This window comes from Talpa europaea (assembly GCF_964194135.1).
Source record: "Talpa europaea genome assembly, chromosome: 9".
Classification (NCBI taxonomy): domain Eukaryota; kingdom Metazoa; phylum Chordata; class Mammalia; order Eulipotyphla; family Talpidae; genus Talpa; species Talpa europaea.
The window spans coordinates 61,552,424-61,579,890 of NC_140076.1; the positions used below are offsets into that span (position 1 = coordinate 61,552,424).

Sequence of the window (27,467 nt, forward strand, 5' to 3'; positions counted from 1 at the left end):
TATATTAGTATAATTTATAATAAAGAATGATTTTATAAGTACTATTTAACAATTCCAAGCTGCTCTATAGTTTTTGCTTTATTCATAACATTTTGTTTTCAGTGTCTGATACACTCAGGAAGTTGTCTCTACTTATAAGGTCTAACAAAGCATTTAGAGTTGTACTTACCTGAAAAACTGGGCTAGAGAAAAAATAAATAAGCAAAAAAAAAGAAAAATCACTTCACTATTACATGCAGGCTCAAATTAATGGTTATAAAGACTTTGCTGTAAATGAACATAAAAACTATAGAACAAAACAGCCAATTATCCCAGCCGGCCAGGGAGATACCCACATGGCATGGCAGACTTCTCCTGCCTCACCCACTGCTCCCCTTAGGTCCGTCTGCCTGTTCTGTTCCCCACTCAGTCTCTGGTGAATTCTCTCACCCTCCCACGCCTCTGACCTATACCCCAGTTCTTTTATAAATAAATAAAAATCTTTAAAAAAAATAACAGAAAAATATACAGAGCATATAGATGGTCTGTTTGCTCAAGTAACATCTCATAGGCAGAAATTAAAAATAAATTTCACATTGTTAAGGAAAATAAAACCACCTGATATAACACTGAAAAAGTTAAGATTCTTATCTCTATGTATATTATATCAGATATCAATAATTTTTGACTGTGAAAATACATTTCCTTAAATAAAAATCTCACAAGACAAATTAGTGAATATAAGAAGGTCTAGCTAAACGTATGTAATTGTAACTCAGTTTACAAAAGGCATCAATTTGGGATTATGGGTTCTAACATGAAATTGTCCTAACAAGGAAAAAATACTATTCTTCAATTGCAGTTATTATCAACAAGAATAAAAGACTAGGAACCCAGATAAAATCTAATCAATACTTGATAAGGGTAACTCCATGAATCTCTGATTAAAAGCTGGAATACCAAAATGACTAAGTGATAACTTAGAAGTGACTTAATTATATTTTGACATACCATACCTAAGAACATCTATTTCATCTTTTAGTGCTCTTGTTTCTTCAGCAAGACTGGTCAATTCATCATTTCTATGTTGAAATTCAATTAGTTGCTTTTCAAGTTCTTCACAGTGAACACGGTAATCGTCTTTTGCAGCTTCAAGCCTTACATAAAGAAAATAAGGATTTATAATATAATTTCCATTATTTGTTTTCTTACTGAAATATGAACTTAGTAAGACTTGCTAAAAATATTTTTTAATTCCACATTCAAAAGAAGAAAGGCTAAAAGAGAATAGCCAAAAATAGTTTTCTGCTCTTGGTTTCAAAACACACTTAAAAAGGAAATTAATGTTGTAAACTTTCATTCTCACTTCTGAAATAATGTGCACATTATCTCTAATTTTAACAGTAATGTTACTTCTAAATATTAAAAGAAAACATATATAAACTATACACTACATATAAAGCAAAATAGCAACTCCTAAGCAGAATATGAAAAAATCAATGATGAATACTTCAAATCACAAAATGACAACACAGTGATCAAAATCAAATTATTAAAAAATTATTTGATTGACCCAAAATACCACATAAAAGAAAAGGTACAAAAGGATATGACAAATGAAAAGCAGCAGACTTAATATAAAAAGTCAAAAATTACATAAGCTAAATGGATTAGAACACACCAATTTAAAAATCAAAAGACTGCCAGACTGCATAAAAAAGCAGGATTCAAATATATGCTAATTACAAAAGATACTTTCAATACAATGACACAGATTGAAAGTAAAAAAATGGGGAAAAATACCATAAAAATAGTAAACAAAGGAAGCTAGCATGGCTTTATTAAAATAAATTTTAAGACAAAATTACCAAAAATGAAGATACTTCAAATTATAAAAGGGAAAATTTATGAGAAACATATCATAATGGTATATATAAGCAAAAATAGAATTTTTAAATATGAAGCAAAAAAAAATCTACAAATCTACAAATACTGAAGACATTAACAAGAGTTTTGCAATAAATGACAGAACTAAACAAAACTACTTATTTTTTAGTTCTGTACATCAAAATGGTTTAGAAGAAATGACAGAAAAACTCATCTGGAATATAAATCATTGTTCCTAAATAACAATCTCCACTAAAAGTAATCATGGCTCCCTGGAGAAACGGCTAATTCAAGAGTTGAGAAAGGGAGAGATGAAATGAATCAAACATTTTATTATGACAAAAAGTAAGAAAGTTGTCAAAGAAGGACAGCAACATGATGAAAGGGCACAAGGTTCCTGAAGTGAAAGGCTGTTAAGTGGCGAAAATGGGGTAATTTGAGTACCAAAATAAATGATAGTAATGAATTTATAGCCCATTGAATGAGAATCCATTACTAAACGCAATGCATAAGCCGGGATTATATTCAGATCCAGGAAAAAAATAAACAAACAAATAAGACATTGAGACAACTGGTGGGACTTAAATATGATCTGTGGATTTCATAATAGTATTGTATCAATGAAAAATTCCCTAATTTTGATCAATATACTGTGGTTTAAGACAAGTCCTTGTTCTTAGAAAATGCATACTGAAGAACAGGAGAAAAGGGGCATGACTCCAAATTACATTCTAATGGTTAAAAAAATATATGAATATCTATATGCATGTGTATAGTAGTCACTGCTACAGCAAAAGGAGAAAATAGTAAAATAACAAATATGAGTTAAAGGTATAAAGAAGTTCTTTGTACTAGTCTTGCAACTTTTTTTATAATTTAAAAATTATATTTGAAAAAATAACAATACAAAAATATATATACAGTATGATTAGAATGTCTGCTCTGGGGCCTTGGAGTGCAAAGCTCAGTGGTAAGCACTGGAGAGATAACCAATGTTAATTAAAGGTAGGATATACATTTGCTTTTTTTTTTTTTTTAAAGAATACATAAGTTAAAACAAAAAGTAGCTTTTTAGCATAAGCTTTACATTTTTTTGATTATCAGGTTCCCTCTCCAACATAAGAAATGCCTCATTCTCCCCAGGCTCCAGCAATGACACCTAAATTCTTATGGACATACTAAACCCATCATTTGGCCCTTTGTCATATGTTATTTTGCATTGCTAGTTTTTTTTTTTTTTTTTTTTAATGGGTTGTTTTTTATTTTAAAGATTTATTTATTTATTTATACAAGCACTGTGTACAGTCAGAAGCGCAGGAAGGTGAGAGAGTTCACCAGAGCCAGAGTGGGGAGCAGAACAGGCAGACTGACGAAGTACACTGCTGAGGGGAGCAGCGGGCATGGCAGGAGAGGTCTGTGTGCCTTGTGGGACCCTCGCCCGGTGGCCGGGGATCGAACCGGTGCTGCAGAGGCTGCAGGCAGCTTTATAGCCCAGCACTCAACTCCTGTGCCACCAGGGAGGCCCTGATTTCTATTTTTAAAGTTACCTGTAGTTTTCTTCCTGTAACTGTTCTAGCTGTAATTGTGCATGAAAATACTTTTTTGCAACCATTGTATTTGGATCATCAAAAGATCCATCCAACTGGTCTAGTTTTTCATTCATCATCTCATTCTCAGTAACCAGTGAATTCTTTTCATCTTGAAGTGCAGTTACCTATAAAATGAATACACAAAGGTAACAACAGCAAAAAAGCTTACAGTCTAAGTTTGGATTCTAATTCTGACTAAACCATTAAATAAATGGGTCAATCAGGCTAGATAATGCCTAATGATCTTCCCAACTCTGGAATTCTGGGTCTAGGAGGTTAGGTACAAACAAAAGAACTCAAATTAATATGTCACATTATTTAAGGAGAAAACAGAACTAATATATATAAGGAGAATAACTTCAAAAATTTATTCTTGGCTTAGTTTTAGGAAGAATGTTTCCAAATCTTTAAAATTTGATGCATTAGCAAATTTTCCTTTTAGGTGTAAGTTTAATTTTTGAGAAAGTTGTCCCTTAGTAAGTCAAAATATAAACATATATACACAAAGTTACCATTATAGGTTCATAGTAGAAAATCATCATATTATGTCTTCAGGGAACAGTAAATTATTTGGTTAATGCATCACCAACAAAATGCCAAACTGAATTCATTTATAGTGAGCTGACTGCTTGATTTAAGATGGATAAAAATATGTAAATTTAGAACTACATCAACATTAGTACCAGATACATTTTTATTTTATTTAAACATGTATGTAACAAGCATGGTTTGTTCCCTTGGTTCTATTTACTTTCCAGTTAAAAATATTTACATATGATTTCAGTAATGTAAGTATGAAAAGATTAACTCCCAATATATTACTGACAAGTTTACTGTTAACATTTTCAATAGATAAAATCAATTCAACCCAGCCAGGTGGATGAAACTACATATTGACATACATATGAAATTAAAATTAAGATATAGTATAGGCAAGTAACAAACATTGTCCTCCAAATGAGAAAAACTAACACTAGGTAACTGTCCCTTGGTGACTAAAGGAGAAAACAAATTCTCTGCCTAGATTCCATGCATGCATCTATCCTTGTCAGGTAAGCAGTTTAATGACTATTACTTGTCACGTACAATTCTAAGTGATTGATACAAAAAAGAATGAGCATTTTTGCCTTTAAAATCCTTACAATAGAAACATGGTGAACTAGAGGGAATTAAGCTAAGTGATGTAAGTGAGGAGAAAGACAAATAACATGATTTCACTCAGACAAAGCTAAACCAAACAAACCATAGAAATCTGACTGTAAAATTGAAAATATCAGAAAGGGTGGTTGGGGGGAAAGGATAAGGGAAGAGGGGGCTCAGTGGTCTTTGGTGGAGGATTATTGGTGTTCTGATGGTAGGCATGGTATGGTAAAAGATATCTGAAGAGGTGTGAACCTATACTCCTAAATTACATTGTAAACCAACATTACCACAATAAAAAATAATACAATGTTTGTATTTGTTCAACTATAAAGGACTGATTTTTAAAGATGAAGGTAGAAGACCTGGATAGAGCTATCACTGCCTAAGTAGCTGTGTGTCCCTGACCAAGCCACTTCCCTTTTCCTGATATGCAAATCCCAGCTAGTTAGAAATATTACCCAGAACTATCATTCTAGACACTGATTTCATTAAGCAAGGATAATGCTGCCATTATTTTGTTCTTTCTCCTTATACAGTGCAGAGTCAACTACTTGTTTGCCTCATTATTTGAACAAAAAATAAAATGTATACATAGCACATGATGAAGGTATATTTAACATTTTATATGTTCAAAACTAAATGTACAACTTTCACATTTGTATTTCCATCTAAAATAACAGATGTAAACACTTGCATTGAACATATGTGCCAGGCCCTGCTCTTAGTGATTTGTGTATATTACCACATTCAGTCCTCATAATCACTCTGGAAGATACAGACTATTATCACATTAATCCTCAAAAGAGAAATTGAAGTACAGAGAAAGTAATTTCCCTGAGAGTTACAACCAGCTAGTGACAAGTTCAGGTTCTGAATACAAGTGGGCTGGTTTGACCATTAACTATTGTCTCTAATGTCAAATTTATTTGTGAACATGCATGTGAATATGAACATAAGAATTAGATACCTACAAATTCATATGCACAAACATGTTAGCAAAACAAACTTGGCACTCACATTTTGGGGGAGAGCCAAGCACTTCTAAATACTTCCATAAGTTATCTCACTTAATATTTCACAATCAGAAGTAGCTACTTTAATTTTCCCATTTTACGAATGGAAAAACTAAGGCCCCATCTAAATAGCTGAAATTCTACAATTAGAAAGTAGTTAACAATTTCCCACTGAGAGAAAAATAATTATAAAATTCATGCCTGCATATGCAAGCCTGTAGTTAATCCTTTTAATGTTCCCTCCATGAAATGAAATCTGACCTCCAAAACACTTGCCAATTAATAAAATAAAACCTTTATAAATTTAAAGAGGAAACTGATCACAGATCAAGGTTTTTTTTTTCCCCACACCTGCAGATCTAGTTCTTGGCATCTTTGCCTCAGTTCTTCTTTTTCTGCTAGTGCTTCCTGAAGTTCTTCCAAGGCCCTTTTAAGCTGAAACACAAAGTATCTGAATTTTTAGTAAATCATGTTTTGACACAAATTAAAAAACATACATTCATCACAACACACCTATACAATGATATTAGAAATGGTTCTTAAATTTTACCTAGCAACAAATAAGTCTAATGTATTAGTTTTTTTCCTGTGAAAAAATATTTTCATATTTCCACTGACATTTAAGGGTAAGATCCAACAGAAATAAAGCTTTATGTAAATCCTTGTGAAATATTGAAACAAAAAGTATTAGATGAAACATTAATTTTACCACAGGAAAAAAAAACAGAATTTTTAAATTTAAATAAAATTTGCGTAGAAATTTTACTTTTCATTTGAAATACTTCTGGAGATGACCAGTGGCAATCATGAAAAGCAGGTGTCTAAAAGTACAATAGGAATAGTACTTGACGTAGCTGCCTTTCCTCTTACTTCAAATCTGGGCTTTGAGTTTTACATCAGAAGAGAGTACCTCTTTCCCATGTAAAATAATCATGCCATAGAAGCAAGGAAAGAAGTTTGGGTAAAAGATTTTTGAACTATTTCTTTAATATCAGGAGAGAGGACGGAATTGTGACAAAAAATTATATTACCATATTATATAAATTATAATTTAGCAGAAATTTTTTTAGTCATCTACGGTTTGTGTCACCACATAGGATAGTCATATCCTATGTGTATATTACCAAGCACCAGAAGGAAAGCTCAGTACCAATAACTACTCAAACAAGATTATAAAACACTCTGGAGACCAATACTACTTGCATTATAAAGGAATAAGTAATAATATTCAACTGAACTCTCAAAGAAGAACGAACAATCTAAATTTCATGAGGAAAGTATTCTTGCATATCCTCCCTTAAGTAAGTCTTGTGATAGTAATTGATTGGGAAAGGAACGATATCACTGTTTTCAACATTTTCCTCACATACTAGAATACTCACCTGTTGCTCTAATTCTCCAACAGCATCATTTGTAGGAGAGTTCAATATTTCTTTACTCATCAACTAGAAAATTAAAATAGTAAAGTATAATAATGTGATGTTTACGCAGTAAAAATAAATTTATTTAAAATGATAGTAAAATGCTTTTTAGTGGTTTTTTTTTGCCTTAATTCAATGACCCTTAGAATATTATCTAAATAAAATTATATTAGAGATTGTGTAAGGACATATTAAGCATGTTTGAAATACATACATTATATTAAAAATACCTGTATGCTGAAAAATTACAAGTTCTAAAAAATGAATTCCTAAATAAAACTAAATACATTAAAAATGATTCTCTCAAAACATAAATTAACACTTTCAAAATACAATTTTAAATTAGTAATAAGGCAAAATTTCTACTTTAAGCAGTCACTTAAAAAGTGACATAACTTATTTGCAAATGAAAGAAAGAATATTTATAGATAGTAATGCTTTGAATTTAAACCATAACGCAAACTTAGAGGACACAGACTTCTTAAAACCTTGTATGATGATTCCCTCTAAATCATGCCTCTTCCCTACTGACCTTACTAATCCATCACCACTGTACATTTTTTAGCTCTCCTCTGCACTCCACCTCAGCCTGTTAGTCTTATTTTAAGATTCAACACTCACTACATGAATTCTGACCCTTATAATTCAACTTAAATAACTAGTCTTGCTTTTAAACCCAGGTTAGCGGCCTCCAAAAACCTAAGAGCAAATATCACCGTATTTGCTTATAGTTCTAAAAATGTGAATATGCATATGAGGTTTTATATATATGTATGCATGTATGTATGTATATACATATTTTAAATTTTCAGAAAAGACTGCTTTTATTAGCAGACAACAGAAAAAATAAAAATTCCTATCTTCTTAGGTCTGCTTAGTTGAACTTAAAGGAACCTGACAATATTAACTAACTTTTTAAAATGTGAAGGTACATAAAGTCCTTTTTGGATACTTTTAGGGGGAGGAGGAAAAAACACTACCTAACTGTAAACAAACCTGCAGCAGAGGTAAAATTTATACAAACAGAAAATACACATCCATGAAATTGATATGAAAAATTTTATATAATTTGGTTTAGAATATTCACACATATGAACATGACATAACTTACCTCTTGAATAGCAGTCATGACCACATGTTGAACAGACTCTTCCAATGTCATTATATTTTGAATATGTTCTATGATTTAAAAAAATCAGATCTGAAAAGAACTACTTTTAACCCATAGTACTTCAGTCATTCATTTAACTGTATAAGAATTTATTTACCATATATGCCTTATGAGCACTTTATTTTTCCACTAGAATTAGACTCCACTAAAAATAATGCAGAATTAAAAATATTTACACAAATATTTTAAATGTTATTTTTCTTAAAGATGAAAATCTCTAATTTTCTTATAAAGAAAATAAATTGCAATTAATCTTAAAATAATTATGACAATTTCTTCCCTGCAGTTAAATATTCTATATTATAGGATGTAGTCACATGAATTAAATAAACTCCTAAAATCTTAAGTGCAGAATTTCATTTTATCACCTGCTTAAGTTAATTTCAGGAAGGTTTTCAAAAAAGCTGCCTATAAACATTTGCTGAAAATTCACCCAGTCTCATCTCAAGAATATTCTTACACCTTACCACAAACACACATGCAATAAACTAAGGTGATTTTGTTCTAATAAAAAAATAAGGATTATTCAGTAATTTTTTTAAAAAAGAAAATACTGCCATTTGTAACAACACAGATGGACCTCGAGGGCGTTATGCTATGTGAAATAAGTCAAACAAAGACAAATACTATAAATACTCTAAAATAAAATACCATGGAAACGAAAACAAATACTCTAAAATGAAACAAAAAACCCAAAAGCAAGAAATCAAACTCAGAAAAATAAGTCAGATTAAGGGTTACCAGAGGTAGAAGTCATGAAATGGAGGAAGGTGGTCAAAAGGTACAAAATCCCATTGTAAGATAAATAAGTACTAAGGATTTAATGTATGTCATGACGAGGAGGTTAACACGGCTCCGGCTGTATGATATACAAAAGTTGTTAAAAAGAGTAGATCCTATGAGTTTTTACCACAAGGAGAAAAGAATGGTTTTTCTTTTTTTTTTAATCTATATAAGATGATGGATGTTAACTAAACTTACTGAAGCAGTTATTTTAAGACATGTATGTCAAATCATTATTATAAATACCTTAAACTTATACAGTGATGTATATCAGTTATATCTCAATAAAACTAGAAAGAATTTAAAAAGAAAATGAGGAACCATAAGGGAGAGTATTTTATATATTTGCATATTTAATCTGCTTCAATGGTATGTTCTCTATAGCTACAACAATTGTCCAAAAATTTTAAGGACTTATTATTTTCTAAAAACTTACTGTTATAGTGATTCTTCTGGACAACTGCAGAAGTTCTGTAAAGCTTTATTTATTGTGAAGTCAAGAACTAGACAAAGATACTGAAAGATTCTGGATTGCATATATCACTAAGTGCTATGGTGTTGAGAGAGGGGGAATAAGTGGAGAATGCATAGCCTTCTCCATTCCATTATTATTTTCTGAATAATGGAATGCTTTAAGTCCACAGGAAGCATTATAGAAGTTATCTCTTTCTCTACTAAAAGAAACAGGGACCTATCAACCAAATCAGTTTCTTCTAAGAATGAGATGTTGCGAAATCTGGAATCACTTAGAAAATCAATTCTCACTCTAAACTATAAAGGTATTTCATATTCTAGATGTGTTTTCTTTTAAAACTTCAATAATTTTTTTTGCATTTTTATTTGTTCATTCCCCTAAAAAGTCCAGACAAATACTTCCCAAAACAAATCCAATTACATAATCCTGATAATTTTAATAATGAAAACAAAGCACTCTATATTAATTTACTACTTGCTATAGTATATGCATATAGAAATCATATTCCTTTTTAAAAATCTGAGGACAAAATTGCTAAGTCTTAGAACTAGTGAAAATACTACATATGACATCAAAATACGTAGCAACAAAATCTTAATTTCAGGGAAATTATAGTTTAAGATGTCAAATACATCTTAGGAAGATCCAACTTATTCACAATAAAAGAAGTAAGATAAAAGATAAGGACAGGTATTAAATACTAAAAATAAAATAGCTCAAAGTCAAAACTTTGTTCAATGAAGGACTATTAAATGGGAGAAACATGCTAAAATTAATTAAGCAAAAAGATGCTGCAAATATTGAAGTAACTCAGAAACAAAACAATAATTAAATAAAAATAAAAACTATTCCAATACAGAAAATCACTAGATTTATAAATGAATTGTTAATCTGTAATTAAGCATTTATGGAAGTTTAATTTTTCCACGAGCAAATCTTCCTTACTTTTATGAAAAACCCAAAGAATAGATCTTTGACATGTTAAGTGACAAGTAATTCTATGGAGTACTGAACTGATTTGGGGGAAAAAAATAGGTAGTGATATATAAATATCAGTTTTCTGATACCCAGTTAATCTGTTTTTTTTTAAACTACAATTGATTTCATATTTTATTCTTCTTTCCCTGAACTAGCACTTATTGAATTTCAATGTGTTTTCTACTACATACTGTCAAATGAATGAAAATCACTTACCTTGTTTCTTTTCACAGTTGATCGCACAACCTAAAATAAGTTGGAGCAACCTCCCAAGTTCTACAGAATCTGAACATTCAGTTATTTGGTTTAAATCAGGGATAAGTTCTTCAGAAATCTGTTGTCCCAAAAACTGCAGTATAAAAACAATAAATTAGATCACTCATTTATCTAGGTTACAAAGAATTTACTACATTTAATTACAAGGAAAACAAATTATAAATAAGTTCGTGAATAACATAAATTAACAAATGACATATGCATAATTATTTACAACTGACTAAAACCATTTGGCAAATTTGAAGCAATATCCCCAAATTTTAAGTAACCTTACAAAAACAATTACAATGGCTCATACCAAATATCTTTTGATCCTACTGTTAGAAAGAGGGATTTTTTACAAAACCCCTGGACTGATCTATTATGAAAAAACTTAAAAGTCTATCCATTAAAAAATGAACACATTTCTATTAAGCCAAAGGATATTCACAATATTTTGATACTGATCAATTAACAGAGAACCACAATATAAGCCATCACACTTTCATGAACGAGCAACAAAATAAATGGAGCAATCATTCATGACCTTATCTTTTTATTTTTTTAGCTTACTGAAAAGTTTTTATGGTATCAATAAAGTTTCAAATGAGTGTTCGGCATTAATAAATCGAAAATTTTCAGTATAAAAATTATTTGGAAAAAATCCAATTTTAATGGTATGACAACTTTCAAAAACAGAAACAAAATTCTTTAATGGCAAATGAATCCAAACATTATGCAATAGCTTTTGTATACCAAGTAATACTACAGAGAACTTTCTACAATGATGGATAAGGAAAAAAGAGCTATTTGAATAAATGTACCATCTGATTTTAATATTACTTTCATTCTGCATTTATTCCCAATTCACTTGCACACACATTATTTCATAGTATATCTTTGCTGTTGTTTCTATCAGAAAGAAATATCAAATTAATGTTTTCAAAGGGTGTGAATTCGATTTAATGAAAAAGTCTACTTTATAGCACTGCATAAATCAAAACATATAAAGATTAAGGTTATTTAGGAAAATAATTTAAGGAGTACCAGTATAGAAGCAACATTATTTTACAAATCAACATATTAAGCAAAAGCCCATTTATGTTCATAAACTTGATGTTATAAAAAGCGTTAAAAAATACATTCCAGGTATAAATTACATTCTAGTAAAATGTTACAATTAAAAGGACAAACTTTTTCAGTGTCAATTATCTCATAGCATTTTGCATGTAAAAAAGTCATGTTTTTCATACCTCATTATAATATTTCATAATTCCTTGAAGTACCTTCTTTAAATTACTAGCCTAATGGGAAAAAATAAGAATTAAATTATTTCATTTTAATAATAAAAGAAAATATATGCCAAGGTGAAAGACAAAACTCCCCCATGATAAAAAAAAAATTATATGATAGAATTCTACAAATACAAGTACTTGATATTCTTTAAATATCAAAGTTTTAGTCAAAAGTTTGATTAGAAGGAAAAAATGTCTTCATGTTTATATATACAGTTTAACTAGGGTGTTTAAACTAGGTTTAAAGTGAACTACAGGGCCTCCCCGGTGGCACAGCAGTTGAGCGCTGGGTTGTGAAGCTGCCTGCAGCCTCTGCGGCGCCAGTTCAATCCCTGGCTGCTCCGGCGCGCAGACCTCTCCTGCCGCCCGCTGCTCCCCTCAGCAGTGTACTTCGGTCCTTCTGCCTGCTCTGCTCCCCGCTCTGGCTCTGGTGAATTCTCTCACCCCCCCCCCCCCGTGCTTCTGACTGTACCCAGTGCTTGTATAAACAAACAAACAAACAAACAAACAAATAAATCTTAAAAAAAAAAAAAAAAGTGAACTACAATGTGTCCAAGTAGCATCTGTAGCTTTGAGCATGCCCTCCTCCAGTCATGAATAAATAAAAGGGTCTAGACTTACTACAAAAACAGCAACTTTCAAGCTTTAACATCTGATATCTTAGAGAACAAAAACAAAAACGATGAGCACTACTATAGTCCAAGATTTCTCTCTGGAGGCAGCTTTCACACAACAGCATAGCAAAGTGGAAACTAAGCAAAGCCTTATGCTCTTGTTAACAGGGGGAAACAGACATCAGAAATTCAGGAAGGTCAAAGTACCATGGTTTGCAGGGCAGAAAGATGAAGAGGTGAAAATTATGCAGAGAAAGAGCTCTAGAAATCTGCATAGTGGTTCCTCTGAATCTTTACCTGAAAATTAACATGCATGTACATGGATGATAGATTGTGAGGTAAAAAAGAAAAAAAAATATTTCCAAGGAAAGAACAATCCAGGGTACTATAAACTGAGCAATTCCCAAAGATGACAAAGGGTGAGAGATTGTTAAAACTCTCACAAGCCCAAAGTGAAATAAGTGTTCACTGAAGACCCCAAGATGTTCACAACCTACTAGTGCATGTAACATAGATCTAAAAGAAAAATTAGATCGGCATTCCACTCCCTAAAACATTGACAGGACCAAAATGATTCACAAGTATGTCAACTGCCTGCAAAAATAAAGTCCAACACTCTTTAAAGGAATACAAAAAGCTGAGGAACCAACAGTGAAATTCACAGTCTAGCAGTGACTACATATGCGAAGAAGCAGGAAAATGTGGACCATCAGTTTGGTGGCTTCTTATAAAGTTAAATATACACGTAAATAACTCAGCAATTATACTCAGGAACATATCCAAGAGAAATTATTAAATACACACACACACACACACGTGTGTGCATATACTCATATGTGAATATTCATTATAGTTCTAATCATAATAGCTAAAAACACAAACAATTCAAACATCCATGAATTAGTCAATGACTAAGCAAACTGGTATATGAATATACTACCGAGCAGAAAAAGAAACACTACTAATACAGCAACATGGATGAGTCTCAAAAACGGTACACTGAAAGATGCCAGACACAGAGGATCAAACAGCACATAATATCTGATTCCATTTAATCTGGAACTCTAGAAATTAAATCTACTATGACAGAAAGCAGATATGCAACCCTGAGTGTCAAGCTAGCAAAGGAGCAAAGGAGCTAGAAAAGGCCTAAGTGCATCTTTTGGGTTAATGGAAATGTTCTATATCTAAATATGATGGTAGTTACATAAGAATATGTTTGTGTCAAAATTAAATTGTACACAATAAAATGCCTAAGTTAATTTTTTAAAAAAAATATTTATTTGAGCTTAGTGTTAATTTTAGAACCATTATTGAAATCAAGTGCTTCTATTGAGATCAAGTGCTTCTATTCATTCTGCATACCTTTATTCTCCAGTTGTCACCAATATCCTCTTTAATTCGGCTTAACCAAGATTCATCGAAACAAGCTACATCTCTAAAAAAAAAATGCAAATGTGAAAAAATACCAATTTCAATCAATATTATTTTATATCTAACAGTCTATCCTTAATAACATTGTAAACATTATTTAAATTAATCCACTGACTTTTGGTAATTTCTAAGAATTTCTTTCGGAATTTCTCATAATAAATTACTTAGGTCATTAACATCTTCAATTTAACGAACATTTACTAAATATCTCATATAGGCACCCAGTTAGCAAAAAGATGTAAAAGTCACAATTTTAAATGGGGGGGAAATTAACATTTTAATGTGTCTACTATGTATAAAGCACTGTACTTACTTACTGTTTTCCAATAAATATTACAGTAACTAAGCAAAGTATCTATTGTGGTCACTTACTCAACAGGAAACTGAAGATGAGAGAAGCTAAGCAACTACCCCAAGTGACACTAATACAAAAGGCAAGGTCCAAAATAAATTTATTTCACTGCAATTGAGTAGAATGAGTACGAGAAGCCTACAAGAACAGATGTTTAGTTTTAAACTCATAAAGTCCTATATTGCTATTTAAGCCCAAGATAAAGAATTGGTAATTTTATGTATTTAGTAAGGTCTTGAAGAAAACATTGACAACAATAGTGCTAAAATGTAACTAGTTTTTTTTTTTTTTAAAGATTTATTTTATTATACAAGAGCCAGGGTACAGTCCAGATGTGCAGGAGGGTGAGAGGACTCACCAGAGACAGAGCAGGGAACAGCACAGGCAGACTGATGAAATACACTGCTGAGGGGAGCAATGGGTGAGACAGGAGAGTCTGCTTGCCATGTGGGTTGCTCCCAGGCCGGAGGGGATAAAACCGGCGCTGCAGAGGCTGTGTAGAGCTTCACAGTGCTGCGCTCAACCACCTGCGCCACCAGGGAGGCCCCAAAATGTAACCAGTTTTTATTCTGCAAATAAGTGTATGCCCACTTTGAGTGAAGAATTGAGCAAGGTGGTTTTTTTTGAGATTTATTTTATTTATGAATATAAGACCTGGAGTGTAGGCCAGAGGTATGGGGGTGAGGGGCATGGGGGTGAGAGGATTCACCAGAGACAGAGTGGGGAGCAGAATAGGCAGATCTACTGAAATACACTGCTGTGGGGAGCAGCGCAAGTTCAGTCAACAGAGAATATTATTTTATATCTTAAAGTGTATCCTTAATAACATGTATTATGTAGTAGCTCCCTGGCCAGGGATTGAACTCATGCTGCAGCAGCCGCCAATAGCTTCATAGTGCTGAGAGTTAACCCCTTGTGCCACCAGGGAGGGCCAGAATTGAGCAAGGTATTTGAAAAAAAATGATTTACTGTTCTGACTCAGAGCACAAATAAAGGTGCTCAAAGGAGAAGGTGATGAATACTTTAAGGGATCAGCAAACAGTAGAATATTAGTGCTAGAAGAAGTCTTAAATGTCTCATCTAAAAAAAAAAAAAAACCACCTTTTTTTTATACTTTAAAAATATGCCAACTAAAGTGAAGGATGAAACTAAAGAGTATTATTTTCCACGCTATATCTTGAATTTAAAGATACAAGGCTGAATAGAATATCACACGAGGCTTTTCAGAAATCATTCTGTCTCAAATGTGCTTAAAGAAGATTTTACATCTGATTATGATAACAAAAAGGCCTTCACCATTTTCATCATTTTTAATTAATCTATTTGGAATTCATAATCATTTTCTTTTGAACAAATTAATGTTAATTATGTTCAACTGAATGAACAAATAAATAAGTGATTAATACTTAAGGTATTAAGTATTCTACGTTCTATCTCTCTTCTTGCCCTTGTAAATATGTCTAGTCAAAGAGAAGTAGAGAAGTTATCCAGGCTTAAATTGACAAAAATAAGCTTTTTGTTGGAGAAAGTATCATGCAACATTTATAATTGTAGTGGGATGAATAGCCTCCCACCAAAAAGCAGGCTCATACTCTAGCTCAGGGTATCTATAAATGTGACCTTATTTGAAAATAGGGTCTTTGCAAATGTAGTCAAGATGAGGTCATACTAAATTAGGGTGGGCCTTAACCCAACAGAACTGGTGTTCGATAAAGGAGAGGAGACAGAGAAGGCAGACCAATCACATGAATACAAAAGCAAGAGATTGGGGTTATGCTGTTACAAACCAAGGTTAGCAGAAGCTGGGAGAAGCAAGGAAGTGTCTTGACCTAGAGGCTTCAGAGGAAACATAACCCACCCCATACCTTCTTTTAGGATTTCTAGTCTCCAGAACTGTGAGAGAGTACATTTTTGTTGTTTTAAGCCACCTAGTCTATGGTACTGTGTTAGAGAAACACTGCCAAACTAATACAGCTACATTATAGTTTTTGCCCCATGTGTTTTATAAATAACATCAGGTCCTACACAGTTCTTTAAAAAGATACATATTATGTATTCAAACTAAAGATAATTAACTACAGAACTACAAAACTCTAGCAATAGATTCCATGGCTTGTCTTGTGTAAATCATATCATCTTGGTATTAATGTTTAAGATATCATTATTTAGAAGCATGCTTGCCTCAGATAAATAATGAAATAATTATTCATTATATTTTCATACTTTCTTCAAAAGCAAATGTCCTCTTAACATCTTCAGTAGTAACACTGGTATGATTTAATGTAAGTCATAATAGCCATCAATGGAATACATAATAATATGCTGTTTTTATGAAGAAACAGAAGTTTCTAACTGGCCATTTCACTATTTCTAAAAAAGCTAATAAATAATGAAAAAGTATAAAGAGAAAGAAAATCCAGAGAGAGAAGATGAGCAATAATAGCAGAATCCAAAGATTAAAGAAAAAGAGTTGATGGAGGATATAGTGGAACTAAAATTACCCTATTTTAACCATCAGATACAGTGCTAGAGAGTATAGAAGGTGAAAGAGCTATATGCATCATATCATGGTTAAAATGGTTCTCTTTTATCTCTATGGTATTAAAAACACCACAAACATAAATGATATCGTTGGGAAGCACTGCTGGAGTGAATGAACACACACAAACCTTTACACCCATACCAACCACAATGTAGCTGCATCTAACCCAATACCCACAACATACTGCAATGAGAAAAAGCAGTAAGTATACTCTAATAACAAAAAAAAAATAACTTCCCCAAATCACCAAGAAAGAGTCATGTTCAGATGTTTGTCTCTATCAATTAAATCACTTTTAGAATAATCACCCAAAGCTAGATAAAGAAGAAATAGAACACCTAAACAGACCAATTACAATTAGCGAAATTGAAATGGTAATCAAAAACCTCCCCAAAAACAAAAGCCCAGGACCTGATGGATTTACAAATGAATTCTACCAAACATTCAGAGACGAATTAGTGCCTATCCTTCACAAACTCTTCCAAAAAATTGAGAAGGAAGGGACAATACCAAACACGTTCTATGAAGCCAACATTACACTAATACCAAAACCAAACAAGGACAACACAAAAAAGGAAAACTACAGGCCAATCTCCCTAATGAACACTGATGCAAAAATCCTCAATAAAATTTTAGCCATCAGAATCCAACAATGTATCCATAAGATAATTCACCACGACCAAGTAGGATTCATTCCAGGGAGACAAGGATGGTTTAACATCCGAAAATCAATCAACGTTATCCAACACATCAACAAAAAGAAATATAAAAACCATATGATAATATCAATAGATGCTGAGAAAGCTTTCGACAAAGTGCAACACCCATTCATGATAAAAGCCCTTGAAATTCTTGGGATACAAGGAACATATCTCAACATCATAAAGGCCATCTATGACAAGCCAACAGCCAGTATCATTCTCAATGGTGAAAAGCCGAAAGCAATTCCATTAAGATCTGGAAAAAGACAAGGATGTCCACTCTCACCACTGCTTTTCAATATAATACTGGAAGTCCTAGCCAGGGCAATAAGACAAGAGAAAGACATCCAAGGAATCCAAATAGGAAAAGAAGAAGTCAAGCTATCACTATTTGCAGACGATATGATATTATACATAGAGAACCCCAAAAACTCCACAGAAAAGCTAATTCAACTCATCAATCAGTTCAGTAAAGTGGCAGGATACAAAATCAACACGCAAAAGTCAGTAGCCTTCCTATACACAAACAATAAATCTGAAGAAGAAGAAATCAAAAAAACCATCCCTTTTGTTATTGAAACAAAAAAAAAATCAAATATTTGGGAATAAATCTAACAAAAGAGGTAAAGGACCTATACAAAGAAAACTATAAAACACTGTTAAAAGAAATAGAAGAAGACACAAAGAAATGGAGAGACATCCCCTGCTCATGGATTGGAAGAATAAACATTATTAAAATGGCCATCCTTCCAAAAGCAATATACAGATTCAATGCTATTCCAATCAAAATTTCAATGTCATTCTTCAAAGAAATATAACAATTATTGATGAAATTCATATGGAATCACAAAAAACCCCGAATAGCCAAAGCTCTCCTGAAAAAAAAAGAAGGGAATGGAGGCATCACACTCCCAGACTTCAGACTATACTACAAAGCCATAATCATCAAAACTGCATGGTATTGGAACAAGAACAGACATACAGACCAATGGAATCGAATAGAAAATCCAGAAATAAACCCACAGATTTATGGTCAACTAATCTTTGACAAAGGAGCAAAGACTATGCATTGGAGCAAAGAAAGTTTGTTCAATAAATGGTGCTGGGAAATCTGGGTCGCTACATGCAAAAGAATGAAGCTTGACCACTACCTCACACCATACACAAAAATCAACTCAAAATGGATTAAAGAACTAGACATAAGACCTGAAACCATAAAATACATAGAAGGAAATATAGGCGAAACACTACAGGATTTGCACATCAAAGACATCTTTACAGACACATCACCCAAAGCAGTGATAGTGAAGGCAAAGATAAACAGCTGGGACTACATCAAATTAAAGAGCTTCTGCACAGCAAGAGAGACAATAACAAAAACAAAGAGAAACCCCACCAACTGGGAGAACATTTTTGCACCCAACACTAATGATAAAGGACTGATCACAAAAATCTGCAAAGAGCTGATGAGACTCAACAACAACAAAGAAAATAATCCAGTCAAAAAATGGGCAGAAGAGCTAAAAAGAAACTTCTCTGAAGAGGAAATGCAAATGGCCAACAGGCATATGAAAAAATGTTCAACATCACTTGTCATCAGGGAAATGCAAATCAAAACTACCATGAGATACCATCTTACACCAGTGAGAATGGCACATATTAAAAAAACTAGCAACAACAAATGTTGGCGAGGGTGTGGAGAAAAAGGAACTCTTCTGCACTGTTGGTGGGAGTGCAAACTGGTCCAACCACTGTGGAAAGCTGTGTGGAGATTTCTGGACCTACTAAACATAGAGCTTCCATATGATCCAGCAATTCCACTCCTAGGTATTTACCCAAAGGACACAGAAACATCAATTTCAAACAACACCTGCACCCCTATGTTTATAGCAGCACTGTTTACAATAGCTAAGCTTTGGAAACAACCCAAATGCCCAAAAATAGATGACTGGATCAAGATGTGGTACATATATACCATGGAATATTACTCAGCATTCAAAAAAGATAAACACATGCAATTTGCAGCAACATGGATGGCGCTGGAAGGGATCATGCTCAGCGAAATAAGCCAAAAAGAAAAAGAAAAATACCGGATGGTCTCACTCATAGCAGGAATCTAGAAAACTTAAATAAGGGACCAGGAAAATGAATAACTATAAGAAAGTGAAAATCAAAATCAACAAAAAACTATGAACCAGAGACACTTTTAGGGGGGCGGGGGCGGGAGGGGAGGGATTGGGGTCAGAATGGGGGGGCTGCAATTATATGGGGAATATAACAATAAAATTTATTTAAAAAAAAAAGAATAATCAGGTATAATTATACATAGCATTTTAAAACATTTTTAATAAGGCAGGGGAGTAAGATATCTTAGAATGACCCAAAAAGCTAACAAATTTGTGTTTTGAAGTATTAATCTTGTGTTTACCATAAAATTTGTCAAATCAGATAACTTTGAAGATTTCAAGTAACTGGGATTTTGATATTGTTTTGTTTATTTAAGAATGGTAAATGATTTTTGATAACCCATCTACAGGAAATTCAATTTCAACCACAACAAACCTGCAAAAGATTATGGCAACAATTAAATAACTAATCTGTGACTATAAAAAGAGACCAAAATAGGATCCTGATCTCAGTTAAAATATACCTTCATGAAAATAAAGGTAATAAAAAATTAATCTATTTAACAAATATGATTATAGAATTGGCCTTGTTTGTCCTGCAAGGGTTCAGTTCATATTGTAGATATTATAATACTAATGCCTGCACAGTATTAGAAAAGAATTATACTGTTATATTAAGTGAGCATACCTCAAACAGAATAATTTTATTAGTTAAGGTTCTTATTACCTTATTACCTGTGATGTCAGATTTCACCTATACACCATTTCATTATAAACAGACTTGTATAATTATGACTATTACTTCAAAAATAAATTTTAAAATTTAATATATTTAAAATGTATTATTTTGTAATCTTCATGCACTGACACCTGAAATTGCCAAGAATATCCAAGGGAAACATGATAAGTGATTATACCATTCATTTAACCTGTTTCTTTCACAGTTACTCTTAACTTTTAAACATGACCACAAGTTTAGAATGAAATTTCTAATAAATAAGAATTTTCATTGCTCATTTAAAATTTATGGGTACACAAAAAGCAAGGAATAATGAGATAGTAAGTTTTTTTGCTTCTTATATGCAAGAATATCTTGGTACCTACAAGATGTCTGTTATCACTGAATAGGATAAAGTCTCAATAAACATTAGAATGCAAGACTAGAATACAAGTCAATAACCTTTGGAATACAAGTTTCATCCTTGGTTTTAGGTTTACAATTCTTTCACTGAGAGTCTGGGCTACTTACATTTTGTTTAGAACTTGTGCCATGGCAACTCCATTAGTCAGCTGTTTGACATCTTGACAAGGGGCAGCAGTATTGAATGTCTGCAGCTAAAACAACATAAAGAAAATGACTTTACCACCTCTTTATACCTACAGGGAATTGCTGCAAAAAATTATTTATACATACACATATATAACAGAGAGAGACTATAGACAGCCAACATATCATCTCATATCACTTGGTAGGAAACCAAAGATTACAAATAACAGTTTAAAATTACTTAACTTTATAGATAAACTCTAAAATAATGCAGGATCTCTGAATGCTATTCAACAACTCCCCAAAGGGAGTGAACAGTTTAGGAGCTCACAGACTATGTCAAATTTTTTGTATCTAGGTTGGTTTTAGATATTAATAACTTGTCAAAAAAACACCTGTGTACATAATAAGGAAAGATGTGAAATGGTGGCATCTTCTAATAAGCAAATACAAGAAAAAAAATTAAAAGCAAATTAAAACAGCTAGAATGAATCATAAAAGAAATACAATCTTAACCCGCAAGGATCCTAAATATACACTGATTTTCTTTTGTCACACATATTCATCCCCTTTACTATTCCATTATAATTCCTTAGTTTAGCACCTAACTATCTTAATCCAATAAAATTCTCCTGCAATAATTCACCTTCAGTGGGTTCTGTGAATCAGTGACTTTATCTGCCTTCATTATCTTAATATGACTATCTTCCAATTCCCTCAAAGATACTTTACTGAGCTCTTACTCTATGTGGGATACTCTAATATAAGATGCTATTGCAATGGAAGAACACCAATTTCTACCTTCAACTAGTCTCAATTAAGAGTTAAAGATAAAGAGCAAAGGGAGGAGGAGGCCCAGTGGATTATGATAGAGGATTTTTGAATGGGGTGAGCATGGTGAGGTGACATACATTCGTAGAAGTGTGAACCTATTTGTATAGTGTAAACCTATATCCATGTACAGTGTTATAAATCAATGTTACCTCAACGAACACAGTAATTTAAAAATTAAGGGTTAAGGAGAAGAAGATATGTCTTTTTTTGAAAACACTGTTTCTAATGCCATGATTGTAGGATGCTCAAAATGTACTAAAAATGACTCAACTAATATAATTAGAACATGTATTTAGAAGATTTTCTAGAGATGATTCCTAAAGTCCTAAATAGTTAAAGTATTGAGTAAAGAAAAGACCAAAGGAAGGAAACTCAGGAAATAGGAACACAATACAACCACAAATTCATGAAAAGAGTATTTTTAGGCAATGTAAGATTCAGTGATTGGTTTCCCAGTGCAAAAAAAGGACAACAAGGGGCCTCCCTGGTGGTGCAAGGGGTTAAGCACCGCACTATGAAGCAATCTGCAGCCTCTGCAGCACGGATTTGATCCACAGCCAGCCAGGAAGCAACACACATGGCCCAGCAGACCTCTCCTGTCTCGCCTGCTGCTCCCCTCAGCAGTGTATTTCGGTCAGTCTGCCTGTTCTGTTCCCCACTCTGTCTCTGGTGAATCCTCTCAATCCGCCCCCCCCACCCCCCGCATCTCTGGCCTGTACCCTAGCTCTTGAATGCACAAATAAAAATAAATCTTTTTTTAAAAAAAAAGGACAACAAAAAAAATGTAATTCTTTAAATCAGGAGAAGTAAAAGACTTATTTGGTGATCGATTCAAAAAGTACAGAGCTTCTATCGCTAAATGCAGAGTTCTGGTGAATAAACACATTACTTTCTATTTTTAAATAAGGTGAATAATCTGAAACGTGGAAAGACTGCTTCAATATAAACATTGCAGAAATCAAAGGAAGAAGGGGGTTGTTCACAACTGAGAGCCAATTAAAATTCAACTTTAGGTCAACTATAATGTTCTCCTTTAGCATCTCTTTTTAGAAAGATCATTGCTTTGAGCATTAAGAACTTAATAAAAATGATTTAGCCTTGAATATTTTTTGTTAACTTGGGTATATATTAGTATTTAGTATTAGTACTCTAAATGAGTATTAGCATTTGCTAGCCTTTTTTCCATCTGTTTGTTAAAGAATGAAAGAACTAAGGAAACCATTTTTAAAAATCTGGTCTAAGCTTCTAAATTTACTAATACAGCCCAAACATTCATTTAAATGTCCAAATGTCATACAGAATTAAATGTATCTTCATCCAAATACTTAAACTCTTATACACTCCCTCCACCATAAAAATGATGCTCAAGGTGATCCTTCAGACCTAAATTGTTCACTAAGGAGAAGTACAACAATTCTCAAAACTAATGATCAATTAACAGGAGTTACAAATAATAACTTTTTAAAAACTGCCAAGAGAGGCATCTCTTTACCTAACCAGCTTTTCTTGGTGACTTCTCTAATTCTATTAACCATAGTTCTATTGACCCCCTAGTGCTGAAAGAACAAAATTTACTGCCAATTATCTTCTCACCTCCAGCTTTGGCCTCATCATAACTTGTATCTATATCTCCTACTGCACTTCCTCTCAGATTATAACTTTGCAAGGTAGGGAGTATATTTAGAGACCAAGGATATCAAAAGACAGATTCATCTTCCAGAAATACCTCCTTTCAGTCCACAGTTAAAGAAGATCATTTATATTCTGCTATATCTCAAAGCTGATTTCCCCCTGCTGAAATCCATTAACAGTAAAAAAAATTATGATACAGTAAAAAAATTCACCTCAGGTATCTACAAAAATACTACATACTTAATGGTGAAATACTTGTCTTTGAGGACAGCACCAAGACAAGGATATTTACTATCATCACTTTGTTTCACTGTTGTCTTGGAGATCCTAACCAGGTCTTGTTCCTAGGGACAGAGCAGAAAACAGGTCAGGCAAAGGCTCTGCCCCTGAACAGCAAAAAGGATGACTTCAGAAAATGTTAAGTGTTATAGAAACAACAGAGAAAGATGAACAAGTTACAACAGGGTAAGAATGGAGGGTAGGTAGGTCACTCATTGGAACAGTCTCCCTGAAAGATGACAAAAGATCCAAGAACTGAATGGTGCAAAGCCAGTGACCAGAAAAACTAGGAGGAGAGCAAGCCTGAAAGAACTAGAAATACAATGTTCAAGGGAGAAAAAAAAAAAAAACTGATGTATAAAAACAAAACAAATCTTTCTCAAAAAAACAAAGTCATTGTAGTATGTTGGGCACAGGAGGAAGGCAACATGTGACTTTGGAGAAAGCTGGGGAGGTGAGGTAATATCAACCATGCAGTAGTTAGCTAGCAGAGGCAAAATAAGGTAGCAAAATTCATTGGAAACTGTCCAGAGAAGTATAGAAAAGTCAAGAATCACAGGTATCCAGGAAACTAAAGCAGTAAATAATTTCACAAAGGAGCCATCATGCAAGATAAGGATAATAAAAGTTACCATTTTGCCAAATCCTGTAAGTTAAAGCCTTAGAGAAAAGCAATGCAAATACAGAGATGTGAATGTAGGCTCAAGAAAAGTATAAACTATTAAAAAACTCAAGAAATTTGACTGTAAAGAGAGCAGAAATACAGCGTAGTTTTAACAGGGGTGGGAACTCTTTGTTCCTTTAAGATAGGAAAGCTTTGAACAAGTTTATACGTAGGAAGGAAGGAATTAATGGATAGGAAGAAGTAACTACGGAAAGGGGACATGTGGTAGAGCAACGATTTTGAAGAGCTGGAAAAGATGGGCTCTAAAACCAGAGATAAAGATAAGGAAGTAGATTTTCCCAAAGAGAAGAAGAGTTGGGGGCTCAAACAGAGAAGCAGGGCACTGATAAAGATTTACAAAGACCAATGTGAGAGGACCCATATGGCTATTCTTTTTTTTTTTAAGATTTATTTATTTATACATAAAAGAACTGGGGTGTAGGCCAGAGGTGCAGAAGGTGAGAGGATTCACCAGAGACAGAGTAGGGGACAGAACAGGCAGATCTACAGAAATACACTGCTCAGGGGAGCAGCGGGCAAGACAGGAGAGGTCTTGCTGCGCCATGTGGGTCAGCAACCTGGCCAGGGATGGAACACATGCTGCAGTGGCTGCTGATAGCTTGATAACACTGTGTCTTTAACCCCTGGGCCACCAGGGAGGCCCCATGGCTATTCTTAATCATAAAGTTGGGAACAGGTGGATTGGCTGTAGCAGCATCTGTACAGGCAAGAGTCTGAACAATAATCAATTTTGCCCACATATTTCAGCAGCCTAAGAGAACTGGAAAAGCAAACAACCAATTACACTTGACATCTATGACTCCTTATCATTTCATTCGATTTATAACATTTTTGCAATTTTTCCTTCCATTGTAAAAATGTATAACTCTACATACTACTCCAATTAAAATGGAAAATGCTTAGGTTGTTGTTGTTTTCTGTCTCCCTCAGTGTCTTGACCAAAGTAGGAATGCAATATATACCAGTTAAGAGAATGAATATAGTCAGATATTTCATAATGCTGCAACATTATGAATTGAAGAAGATCCTATTTTCCTGTATCACCTCATATATAAGTCAATGACATCATAAAGACTAAGTTTACTAAAGTCATGCCTAGAGCAACAATGTAGATGAGAACAAACCCTTTAATTAGTCACTTGTTTTAAGAAAACACATAATTAAAAGTAATGTTGTCTTGTTTCATGACGGTCTTAAATACACCATGAACCTAATATGTTTCAAATAAAATTACAGATGAACAGTTAGCAAACTGCTTTTAACCCAGAAATCCTAGATACTTGCATTCCTCTTAAAGCAAACTATTACCTGCAAAACGTAAAAGATTTCACCATTAACTTTAAATTATGGTTATTTCCAATAAACTTCACACACTTCCAGAACCATTCCCTGGTGCTCATTCTTTTGAATTACACACATTAGATCTCTAGGGAATCTCATCAACCAATTAAGGCCGCCTGATCCAGTCTGTTTACATTCCATTCTACACACACTCCCTAATACACAACTGGTTCCAGGGTGGGTAACATCAACAGTTCCCGGTGGACCATCAAGAACCATCCTTGCCTTATGTGGGTTAGGAACCACACCTCAATGCCAGCTCTCTGACAGGTGAGCAACTCCAAAAGGTGAGACATCGTTTCGCTGACTGGAATACTGGGGAATGATCCTGCCTGCCCAAATCCAACCCAAATTAATACTAAACATGGATCAAGTGCAAACGAAAAGGCCAGTTGTATTTCTTCAAAGAAGACGACTGTCTGTTTGGAGAGGGAAGGGGATCAGCGAGGGGAAAAAATTAAAAACACACTGGCCCCACCCTCAATGTATTTTTTTTTTCCCTCCATACAGGAAATACGTGGAAACATCTCTTCTGAAAGGCGTCTAAAAAAATCGAATGTCTTGATCTCAGATCAGTGCTCCTGATCTATCTGAGAACTAAAGAACTAAGACAGCCATCTCTAGAGCACCTGCGCCCAAGTAAAGCAAGGTGGCCGGGGTGGGAGGGCGGTTTCGGTGGGGGTCTGCACTCCTAAGGGGCATAAAGGTCCCTAATGGAAGGCTGTGGGGCACCAGGAAGGCGAGGGAGTACGAGGTCCATGAAGTCTAGCGCCTGGGACACAGGGCAGGGAATGGAACAGAAGGACGAAAAGGCTGGGGCGCACATTCCTGTCGCAGCTGTTGGGGCTACGACTGCGGTGGCAGGGGTAAGATGGGCCTCCTCCGTCCCCCACCCCCACCCCGAAGCTCCCCTTACCTTACCCCGCCCCCACCGATACCAATCGCGCGCACACACACACACACACACACACACACACACACACAAACACCCCGGCCCGCGACCCGCAGGTGGCACTCCGCGGTCAAGGGCGCCAGCGCGCGCGGAGGGCGACGCAGGTGACCCCGGCTCCTCCTCCTTCACCTGGGGAGAAGCGGGCGGCCCGGACCCCCGCCGCGGCCGCTCGGCCCCTTTCGGCTCCTAGCACTCACCCAGATGATGAGGCTGTCGCACAGCGGCAGCTCGGACTGCGGAAGCGGCTGCGTCTCTTCCATGGCCGGGGCCGCCGTCGACGACGCCGCTGACACGACACCTCCCTGCGCCCGGGCTCCTCCGGGAGCCGGCGTCGACGACCTGCTCGCCAGCCGGGAAGCCTCGGTCGCCAGGCCCCGCGCCCGCGCCGCTCACGCGCGAAGCCCGGCGCGGCTGACGTCGCAGGCGTAACCCCCTCCTCGCCTCCGCCCCTCCCCGCCCTGACGCTCGCCCCCTCCCCCGTCGGGCCCGGGCCGCGCCGCGCCGCACCTGAGCCCCGCCCCGTCCCGCCCCTCCTCCGCCCTCCCCTCGCGCGACCTACGCCGTCTCCCCACGCCTACACACCTCGCCCCGCCGCTCTGAGTGACCTGGGCGCGCGCCAGTCACAAAGAAGGCAGGTGCCGGGGAGGGGCGGCGGGAGGGAGAGGCGGCGAGCGGGAATAGGTTGTGCATGGGGAGATTCCTGATTGGACGCGCCCTCC

General features: G+C 34.8%; 1 protein-coding gene across 1 annotated transcript in view; it reads right to left on the reverse strand.

Moving 5' to 3' along the window:
* The window catches only part of HOOK1 (hook microtubule tethering protein 1), a gene marked incomplete at both ends in the record, with an annotated part of 50,264 nt that extends 23,256 nt beyond the window's left edge, over positions 1-27,008 (reverse strand). Inside the window, 10 exons of the mRNA XM_084243487.1 lie at positions 996-1,136; positions 3,414-3,580; positions 5,963-6,046; positions 6,994-7,056; positions 8,144-8,211; positions 10,656-10,788; positions 11,948-11,998; positions 13,969-14,041; positions 21,008-21,093; positions 26,946-27,008. Of these exons, the coding sequence (XP_084099613.1) occupies positions 996-1,136; positions 3,414-3,580; positions 5,963-6,046; positions 6,994-7,056; positions 8,144-8,211; positions 10,656-10,788; positions 11,948-11,998; positions 13,969-14,041; positions 21,008-21,093; positions 26,946-27,008 (929 nt within the window). The remainder of the gene's footprint in view (positions 1-995; positions 1,137-3,413; positions 3,581-5,962; positions 6,047-6,993; positions 7,057-8,143; positions 8,212-10,655; positions 10,789-11,947; positions 11,999-13,968; positions 14,042-21,007; positions 21,094-26,945) is intronic.
* Positions 27,009-27,467: the final 459 nt, after the last annotated feature.